General features: G+C 41.2%; 1 protein-coding gene across 1 annotated transcript; it reads left to right on the forward strand.

Annotated features, from left to right (window-relative positions):
• The first annotated feature begins 71 nt into the window (after positions 1–71).
• ndufa8 (NADH:ubiquinone oxidoreductase subunit A8) lies at positions 72–7,635 on the forward strand. The gene is made up of 4 exons (XM_079861454.1): positions 72–239; positions 772–935; positions 7,072–7,237; positions 7,344–7,635. The coding sequence occupies exons 1-4, from the start codon at positions 189–191 to the stop codon at positions 7,479–7,481; spliced, it is 519 nt and encodes a 172-aa protein (XP_079717580.1). The 5' UTR covers positions 72–188; the 3' UTR covers positions 7,482–7,635.
• The last annotated feature ends 2,811 nt before the right edge of the window (positions 7,636–10,446 follow it).

The following is a 10,446-nucleotide window of genomic DNA, read 5'->3' on the forward strand; positions in this document are numbered from 1 at the left end:
CAAGATGGCGCTGCCGCGTCCCAGTTTCCACACGCATGACGCTATCTAAATGCGCCTGTAATTTTTCGCGCATGCGCACTTGCGCAATCAACTGACCTTCTTCGTGCGGCCTCGTCTTGCTGCAGACGAGGACATCGGTGGGCTGTCAAACTCATTCTGATTAGTTTTGGTGCCGTATAATTCGCACCATGCCCGGTGTGGTTGAGATTCCGACGTTGCAGGAACTGAACGTCGAAGAGGTAAGTCTGAAAGAATGAAAAACAAGCAGGTGTTAGCCTGAAGCTGCAGGAGTCGCACTGCTAACGTTAACCTGTTAAGTTCATTTAAATTAGCATAGTAGTGTATGCCTGTCAGTGAAGATAAAAAAGAAAGCAGGAATTCGAAACTGGATTACTGATTTTTTACTACATATTGGCTTTGTTTTTAGCAGTGTTAGTGTAGTAAAGTGTCAGTGGTTTCATATTTCCATGTATTATTAAGGGTAACACTATAATGGGTAACAAACCTTTTTCTTAGCAGGCTTATTATAGACACGCATAGATTATTATGTTCTTTGTAATTATGTGCCTATTGTTTTGGATCTTATTAATATCCAATTCAATAACAAGACTGGCTACCTAACATTTTGTCTCAAAATCCAGGATATTTTTTAATGTCATACATAAGTTATAGATTTTTTTGCTGGGGAAAATAATGTATTCACTTAAAGTCACGTAGGTAATTTTCTCCTACGTCATGTGTGTTCTCAGGACATTGCTGTTTTCTTTGCAGGTCAATGTATCATCAGCTGTACTGAAGGCTGCTGCTCATCACTATGGCTCTCAATGTGACAAGCCCAACAAAGAGTTCATGCTGTGCCGCTGGGAGGAGAAGGACCCCAGAAAGTGTCTGAAAGAAGGGAAGAAAGTCAATGAGTGTGCAGTCAACTTCTTCAGGTACTCAACACTTTCACTTGTTTGTCTTGATTTGGCTTTGAATATTTTAGATGGATTTTAATATTATGAGCTGTACATTGTAATTGTGAAGCAATTTACACACCATGTTTGTTTGTTTTTTTTAAACAAATTTGCAATTCCTTCTGATAAGATTTCTCAGTATTTATTAGAGTTGGCAAAACTCTACTTCGACTTTTACTTGACTTCGGTACCAAGAAATTTGAAAAATGTGATGATACCAGCATTTCCCTCTAGCACCTCTGATTTGCCATTGTGTTAAACCACTCAACATATATGTCTCTGATTGGCCATTGTGTTGACACGCTTAACTTATATGTCTGTGATTGGCTACAATGATCAACGCGTTGTCTTTGACTCTATTTATCGAGCGCTTACACAGATACACACGGGAGCGTTTGAAAGCGGCGTCTATCAGTGGATATATTAGGGATATGATGATAGATGTCTGCTTTTAAACGCTCCTTTTTGTATCTGTGTAAGCGTTCTGTGAAGAGCGTCAAATATGTCATTGTTGATCATTGTAGCCAATCAGAGACATATATGTTGAGTGCGTCAACACAATGGCCAATCAGAGACATAGGCTGTATGTTTAGCGTGTGAACACAATGGCCAATCAGAGGTGTTTAAGAATCTGTTCAACAGTGTTCACAATGCTAGAGGGAAATGCTTGTATGGTCAAATATTTTAATTTTGGTACCGAAGTTGGTACTTTTTGACTCTAGTATTTTTTTATCATTCTGATTTATTGGTGTGACCCATTCGCTAATCCATTACACCTCATCATTCTTACACCGGATCAAAGCGGCCGCTTCAAAGAAATTGACAGGCCTATTCGTCAGTATGTAGCCGAAATAAGAAATGAGGTCCTTGTCCTTCGCTGCTGGGTAAGTTAAGCACTTTGGCGATACCCAGTGCCTTCAGCTGGATGACGGCTCTGGTTATGGGCAGCCCCTCATTTCTTTTTTCGGCTATTTACTGACAACACTTGTCTGTCAATTTCTTCAAAGCGGCCGCTTTTAGGACAGCGGTTAGACAGTCTTTTTGGGCTCACCATCTTCTAACATTACACTCTGACACGCCGTATCTCTTGGCTGCTTAATGAGAGTTGTTTTATGACATTTATCACCATTAGCTTAAAGTTTGCATCCCCTGCCACTGTAAACTACCGGCGGGTCGCTTCAGTCCTGGGGGAAACACTCGTCGTTTTACACGTATTTGGATTTTCATATTGTAATGCAACTGCACAGTGACATTGTCTGTCATGAATGGGCAAGTGTATGGATGTATTAGCTTCTATAAATTAAAAAATATTATCATGGGGATGGGATTTATTCCCACGATATCAACATATTCCCAGGTAAATGAATCAAAATAAGTGTGAGCGTAGGACATCTGTCTTTGCAGGATAGCAAATACTATATTGACCTGCCAAATTACAAGGTGCGACACAAGAAGCAACAACCAATGCAAAAGTTTGTAAAGTAGCTTGGTTTCTGTTCTGTGGCATTACGCTGGGCAGCATCGTTCATTCCTGAAATGTCATTGAACCAAAGCCCTGTCCATTTTTTCTTAAACTTAAAACATTTACAAAAAAGGTTATTCAGGAATCATTGGATATTTTACAAGCACAACCATAAAAAAGGTGCTTTCTGGAGAAGTTCCCTGGATGTCATGAAAATAAAAGTTATATGTTTATGGATTTCCAGGTGTTACTTGTGTGAAAGGGCGCACAAATATAGAGAACTCGCCTGCATTGCTCAAGCTAAATCGCACTAAAAGATTTTAGCTAGGAGTTTTCTCTTAAAAGTTATTCACAACGCCTTTCAGACCTACTCTTAGTAAAGAAAAATGACAACTCCTAAACTAAGAGCGAGTCTTCGTTGCTATGGATGACGTCATTACTCATGCACGAGCTTGACTGAAGTGACCACATTGATTGGCTGATGATTGTAACGCGGGAATGATTCCAAACACCTCCCCTACGATGATGAGTGACAGGTGACAGGTCTGAGAGTGCGTGCGCTACACAAGTAGTGTGAAGGACGGAAGATGATGAATAACTGAATAAATAGCCTAAATGAATAAAGAGTAAGGCAAAACAAAGCCTAATGAAACATATGGATTGATGCAATATCTTTGCAACATTATTGAATTAATCTGTCACTATATGCCTCTGCCTACGTTTGCAAAGAGAAGAACATTTTAATTTGATTCACAATGAAACGTTACAATTAGTTTACATGCAATGAGTAGCCTAGTTTTGGTTGTTGTTGGTGGCGTTATTGCATCCCTAGTTATGCCTACAATGCAGAATTGTTCCCTCGCGATGGGAAGCTCCTGTAGCCGCATACGCATTTCAGAACATCGCAGCGTGAAATGCCACAAAAAGCGGTTTGTGAATAGGTCTTAGTGAGTTAGGAGTCCTCTCGACTTCTTTTAAGTTGTCCCAGGCTTAGGTGCTACTTTTAGGGCTAAAATGCTTCGTGAATTACTCTTAGTGAAAAAAATTAGGAGTCCTAAAGTTACAAGTGACACGCCCATTATTTTTAGGAGTTGCTCCTAAATTCGCCTGTTAGGAGCTACTTTTAGCCTTTAAATTCGTTGTGAATACGGCCCCAGATTGGCTTTTATTTTATTATGTCCATTATGGCATTTTTGGCTTTCAGCATGGACAGAAAATGAGTCGTTGTGTCGTAGCTGGTTAGGACATCAGGGCTCTACAGTGCGAGTAATTCACTCGCATTTGCGCCTAAAAATTTATGTGCGAACTTGAAAAATTATTTACGAGCACAGTGTGCGAGTGACGGGCTGTTCTCAATACACTGAACAACAGCGCGATGAAGCGAAACATACCACTGATTTCATATGGAAAGCAAGCAAGACGAGGACGGGGCGCGACTGCGCGATGTGAACATGACGCGCTTAACTTTATTCAAATGAGAGCGACGACTCGCAACCAATGAGCCAATCACTGAAATAGTGTGAGAATGTGCGGGAACTGTTGGATTTTAAGTGAGAGAGTCAAGTGACTCCTCCCAACAGTGCTAAAAATAACAAGTGGTACTCGATGCAGAGCCAAATGGGAGGAGCTAGAGCTCCAGCTCCTCCCCTCGCTGGATTTAGTGGGAGGGGCCGCGCATGCGCAGGTTAACTTTCTCGCTATCAAAGAGTTACGTCACGATCTTTTCCCGCAGCGTTGCATTCCGGGAAGGCGCCGCCATTTTAGGTGGTAACTCTATCAGTTGCCATGGTTACTTCTACAGTGAGGCCAAGATAAATAGCAAAAGAGAGAGAAAAGATCAGCTTGATATGCGTTTGCATTTTAGCGATATGCCACAGTTTCTTGGGAAGATATGGAGAAGGAAAAAGCTTAAAGAAATGGCCTATCACGTTAATGACGTAGCCTACGACATTGCCAGAATGTACGATCTGTCCGCACACAGCAGGTCCAAAATGCACATCCAATATCAGATTTATTTCCACATATAAATAAACCCCAGGCAAAATTAATCAGTGAGGCCCTATTTTTAAATATATTTTATATAGTCCTATAATGTTTTTATATAATATATTAAAATGTATATTTGTTAATAGGCTATCTTCATTGCCTAGATATAATTAAACAAAAACACATCTAACAGAACATAACCTGAGTTGTTCATTTTTTACAATATGTTCTTATTTATTTTTTATTTATTTATTTTTTCATTAACGAAATGTCAATCTTCGTCTTTATAACAGAAGATACAAAAATCTTCAGCCTATTAGGCTACATGTATAACGGATTATCACCTTATAAACAGTCCTTTGTGGAATAAGGCCTAATGCTATATAGAAATAGCATAGCCTATGGTTATAGCATCTTAATTTAAACTTTATTTTGGTATTAGGTTATTAAAATGCTAACTCGTCTGTCTAATGTAAAGAGCTGGATACTAGGCTACTTAAATAGGCCTTATGTCATTAAATGTAGGCCATCTACTATAGACTAAATATTTTTAACGTTAGTCATTCATTTAAGCAATGACTAATATCGCACGTTAATCAATCCTGTGTGCAGTTCAAGCATCAAGCACCGGCAAAAGTAGGCTAATGATAATAAATGTGTCTAAAAAAAATAAAGCATTTTCATTATATATTAATAGGCTGTGTACAGTATCATAACACTGAACAACTCAACAGAAATCAGATGATTTAGATTAATTCACAAATAACACACACGTAAATGCGGTGGACAAAAAATAAATAGGGGTGCACTATCTAAGTTTTCACATTGCCTTTTAAGTCTAGTAATTTAGATAATAATAGCAGACGCTTTTGTCCAAAGCAGCTTTAAAAGTGAGGAAAACAACGAAACCGTTATAAAGATAAAATAATACATAGATAAAAAGTTTCAACCGTTTTTAGAAACACACACACACACACACACACACACACACACACACACACACACACAGTGTGAGCAATGTTCTTATTAGGTGTTTACGCGTTTAGTCACAGAAACGATAAATATTTAATCATAATCACGACAAATATTAGAGAAAAATACAATATGTATGCATCAAAACAAACTTGTCCTTCCATCACGGTTGAACTCGCACTAGATCCAGCAACAGTGAGCTAGAGCTCTAGCTCCTCCCATTTGACGCTGCAGCGAATCCCCGCTCACTAAATTTAGCAAGGTGGAGCTGGAGCTCCAGCGAGGGGAGGAGCTGGAGCTCTAGCTCCTCCCATTTGGCTCTGCATCGAGCACCATCTCAAAAATAAACGTGTGAGAGCGTGTTATTGGCTATATGTCATGTTATGGCCAGATATGTTGACGCTACTGCAACACGCATCACGACAGATGAGCGATCTATTGATCAAGCCAACGCGCAAACTGCCGCAAATGAAAGTGAAAGTAAGTCGTAGACGCTCAGCGCTCAACACACAATCATAGATTCATTAATAGTAAAGAAACGAAATGATATTAGGCTACCAGTGCTGCTGTCGCGCTCTCCTATCGCTGATTTTGAAATGAGCTTATGATCAATAAAATGCAGCTCATATCTGTTGCCTTTGGTGACGTGAACTATGCATAGGCCTACATTAAATCTGCATATTGCGCGGGAATATAAGATCCGATTTATTTATTTATCAGTTTTGCGAAAACACACAATGGAATCGTTTTGCTTTTGATCAGTTAAAACGCATGAAGTGACCAGGTGTAAACAGGCCCCTACACCATAAAAGCAGTAAACACTAAGTGAGCTAGATACGCAACACAGTATGATGCCTATAGTCATTATCTCAAAAGACCAAGTGCAAAAAAAAAACAAGGAACTCCCGCACACTATCAATACTTGCAAATGAGTATCAAAATTGTATTAGCAACGTTTAGGTCTCAAAAAAAGACCAAGTGCAGAAACTTAAGTTACGACCAAAACAGTCGACACTGAGGACAGGAAGACGACAAAAACTCATTTTTGAGGACAACTTAATGTAGCCTACTGCAAGTACTGCAAAGGAAAAAAGGCATTTGTTTTGTTTTTAGCACTTTATACTTTATTGAGGTGTTCATTCTTTTATATATTTTGAAGTAGGCTAAAACTAATAATTGCATAGCTAATTATTAAACAGGTAGTTCACCCAAAAGAGAAAATTCTGTCATTTATTACTCTCCATCATGTCGTTCCAAACCCGTAAGACTTTCACTCATCTTCGAAACACAAATGAAGAACTTTTTGATGAAATTGAGAGATTTCTTTCCCTCCATTGACAGCCTACACAACAACCACTTTAATGCTTCGAAAAAAAGTTCATGGTTCATCCATATGTTTCACCTGATCCAAATTTAGAGGTTGTCTATTAATACATTTTTGATTTTATGTATAATTTTAGTCCATTGACATTCAAAGTGCGAATAAAAAGATCATAAAACTAATCCATATGAACTGAGCAGTTTAATCAACTTTTTTCACTGTGCTCCTATATTTATTTGTGTGCTCCTAAATTTTTTCATTTAGGAGCACATGTGCTCCTTGGGAAAAAAGTTAGCGTAGAGCCCTGGACATAGTGTAAACCCCACTATTTGCATGTAATTAGTTTTTAAAATCACATGTTGTTTGGTCTACAGGCAGATAAAGGGAAACTGTGCCGAGTCCTTCACAGATTACTGGACCTGCCTGGATTACTCTAACCTGGCTGAGTTGCGCCACTGCCGTAAGCAGCAGAAGGAGTTTGATAGCTGTGTGTTGGAGAAGCTGGGCTGGGAGAGGCCTGACCTAGGAGATCTGTCCAAAGTGGGTCAAAATATTCATTACTTTGTTATTTTAAACCTGTATTAGAAGTGGTTTCTATGTCGTTTTGGTCTACCTGCGTACTTCACACCTGTGACCTCTCCCACAGGTGACCAAGGTGGCAACCTCTCGACCCGTGCCTGAAAACCCCTACCATTCAAGACCAAGACCTGAGCCCAACACTCCCATTGAGGCTGAGCTACAGCCATCCAAGCACGGCAGCCGCTTGTTCTTCTGGAACTGGTAAAAAGGGCCAATCGCTGTCCTATAAATATCATGTTCTCAATGCTCCTGACCAGTGTGCCAGTGGTTGCGCTGTTATCCTAACGTATTGTGTAGAAATGTTAATAAATTTTGTGCACTCAAAACATGTTATCGAATTAAAAAAGATTTAATTTAAACTTGGCTTCAGGTTTCTTTTTGTGTACTTTATATAGATTTGACTGTTAAGAATGTGCTGGGTTCAGTACAACTTAAAAGTTTGGTTAACACAAAAATGAAAATTCTGTCATTATTTACTCATCTCACTCATGTCGGAGACTTTCGTTCATCTTCAGAACACAACTGAAGACATTTGAATGAAATCTGAGATTTCTTTCCCTCCGTTGACAGTCCACACAACTACCACTTTGTCGCTTCAAAAAGTTCATAAAGAGATCGGTTTTGTCACAATTTTCTGAAGTCACGATCACTTTATATGATGAACCGATTTAATTTAGGCTTTTATTCAATTTAAACATTCATCAACGCACACAAGGGCTGTCCAGTACCTCTACGACCGGAGCAGGAGCTTGGTTCGCATTGCCGACAGTAAGTCAGACTTGTTCCCGGTGCATGTTGGACTCCGGTAGAGCTGCCCTTTGTCACCGGTTCTGTTCATAATTTTTATGGACAGAATTTCTAGGTGCAGCCAGGGGCCGGAGGGTGTCCGGTTTGGGGACCACACGATTTCGTCTCTGCTTTTTGCGGATGATGTTGTCGTGTTGGCCTCATCAGACCAGGACCTTCAGCATGCACTGGGACGGTTTGCAGCGGAGTGTGAAGCGGCTGGGATGATAATCAGCACCTCCAAATCCGAGGCCATGGTCCTCAGTCGGAAAACGGGTGGCTTGCTCGCTTCAGTTTGGTGGAGAGTTCCTGTCTCAAGTGGAGGAGTTCAAGTATCTTAGGGTCTTGTTCACTAGTGAGGGAAGGATGGAACGGGAGATTGACAGACGGATCATTGCAGCTTCTGCAGTAATGCGGTCAATATACGTTCTGTCGTGGTGAAGAAGGAGCTGAGCTGCAAGGCGAAGTGTTACGCAGCACGTTTGAGCTTCCTCAAGAACCAATGAGGTTCATTCTCGTGTTACGCAGCACGTTTGAGCTTCAGCAAGAACCAATGAGGTTCATTCTCATGTTACGCAGCACGTTTGAGCTTCAGCAAGAACCAATGAGGTTCATTCTCGTGTTACGCAGCACGTTTGAGCTTCAGCAAGAACCAATGAGGTTCATTCTCGTGTTACGCAGCACGTTTGAGCTTCCTCAAGAACCAATGAGGTTCATTCTCGTGTTACGCAGCACGTTTGAGCTTCCGCAAGAACCAATGAGGTTCATTCTCGTGTTACGCAGCACGTTTGAGCTTCTGCAAGAACCAATGAGGTTCATTCTCGTGTTACGCAGCACGTTTGAGCTTCAGCAAGAACCAGTGAGGTTCATTCTCGTGTTACGCAGCACGTTTGAGCTTCAGCAAGAACCAATGAGGTTCATTCTCGTGTTACGCAGCACGTTTGAGCTTCCTCAAGAACCAATGAGGTTCATTCTCGTGTTACGCAGCACGTTTGAGCTTCTGCAAGAACCAATGAGGTTCATTCTCGTGTTACGCAGCACGTTTGAGCTTCTGCAAGAACCAATGAGGTTCATTCTCGTGTTACGCAGCACGTTTGAGCTTCAGCAAGAACCAATGAGGTTCGTTCTCGTGTTACGCAGCAAGTTTGAGCTTCTGCAAGAACCAGTGAGGTTCATTATCGTGTTACGCAGCACATTTGAGCTTCAGCAAGAACCAATGAGGTTCATTCTCGTGTTACGCAGCACGTTTGAGCTTCTGCAAGAACCAGTGAGGTTCATTATCGTGTTATGCAGCACATTTGAGCTTCAGCAAGAACCAATGAGGTTCATTCTCGTGTTACGCAGCACGTTAGAGTTTCTGCAAGAACCAATGAGGTTCATTCTCGTGTTATGCAGCACATTTGAGCTTCAGCAAGAACCAATGAGGTTCATTCTCGTGTTACGCAGCACGTTTGAGCTTCTGCAAGAACCAGTGAGGTTCATTATCGTGTTATGCAGCACATTTGAGCTTCAGCAAGAACCAATGAGGTTCATTCTCGTGTTACGCAGCACGTTTGAGCTTCTGCAAGAACCAGTGAGGTTCATTATCGTGTTACGCAGCACGTTTGAGCTTCTGCAAGAACCAATGAGGTTCATTCTCGTGTTACGCAGCACGTTTGAGCTTCAGCAAGAACCAGTGAGGTTCATTCTCGTGTTACGCAGCACGTTTGAGCTTCTGCAAGAACCAATGAGGTTCATTCTCGTGTTACGCAGCACGTTTGAGCTTCTGCAAGAGCCAATGAGGTTCATTCTCGTGTTACGCAGCACGTTTGAGCTTCTGCAAGAACCAGTGAGGTTCATTCTCGTGTTACGCAGCACGTTTGAGCTTCTGCAAGAACCAGTGAGGTTCATTATCGTGTTACGCAGCACATTTGAGCTTCAGCAAGAACCAATGAGGTTCATTCTCGTGTTATGCAGCAAATTTGAGCTTCAGCAAGAACCAATGAGGTTCATTCTCGTGTTACGCAGCACGTTTGAGCTTCTGCAAGAACCAATGAGGTTCATTCTCGTGTTATGCAGCACGTTTGAGCTTCAGCAAGAACCAGTGAGGTTCATTCTCGTGTTACGCAGCACGTTTGAGCTTCTGCAAGAACCAGTGAGGTTCATTCTCGTGTTACGCAGCACGTTTGAGCTTCTGCAAGAACCAATGAAGTTCATTCTCGTGTTACGCAGCACGTTTGAGCTTCCTCAAGAACCAATGAGGTTCATTCTCGTGTTATGCAGCACGTTTGAGCTTCAGCAAGATCCAATGAGGTTCATTCTCGTGTTACGCAGCACGTTTGAGCTTCAGCAAGAACCAGTGAGGTTCATTCTCGTGTTACGCAGCACGTTTGAGCTTCTGCAAG

This window comes from Squalius cephalus, assembly GCF_949319135.1.
Source record: "Squalius cephalus genome assembly, chromosome: 24".
NCBI classification, from domain to species: domain Eukaryota; kingdom Metazoa; phylum Chordata; class Actinopteri; order Cypriniformes; family Leuciscidae; genus Squalius; species Squalius cephalus.

Bases quoted from the DNA above. Each gene is read 5' to 3' on its own strand.
- ndufa8 (XM_079861454.1), top strand. From the start codon at position 189: ATGCCCGGTGTGGTTGAGATTCCGACGTTGCAGGAACTGAACGTCGAA. The intron at 240-771 runs GTAAGTCTGAAA...TTTTCTTTGCAG, and splicing joins AGGAACTGAACGTCGAAGAG to GTCAATGTATCATCAGCTGT. The intron at 7,238-7,343 runs GTGGGTCAAAAT...CCTCTCCCACAG, and splicing joins ACCTAGGAGATCTGTCCAAA to GTGACCAAGGTGGCAACCTC.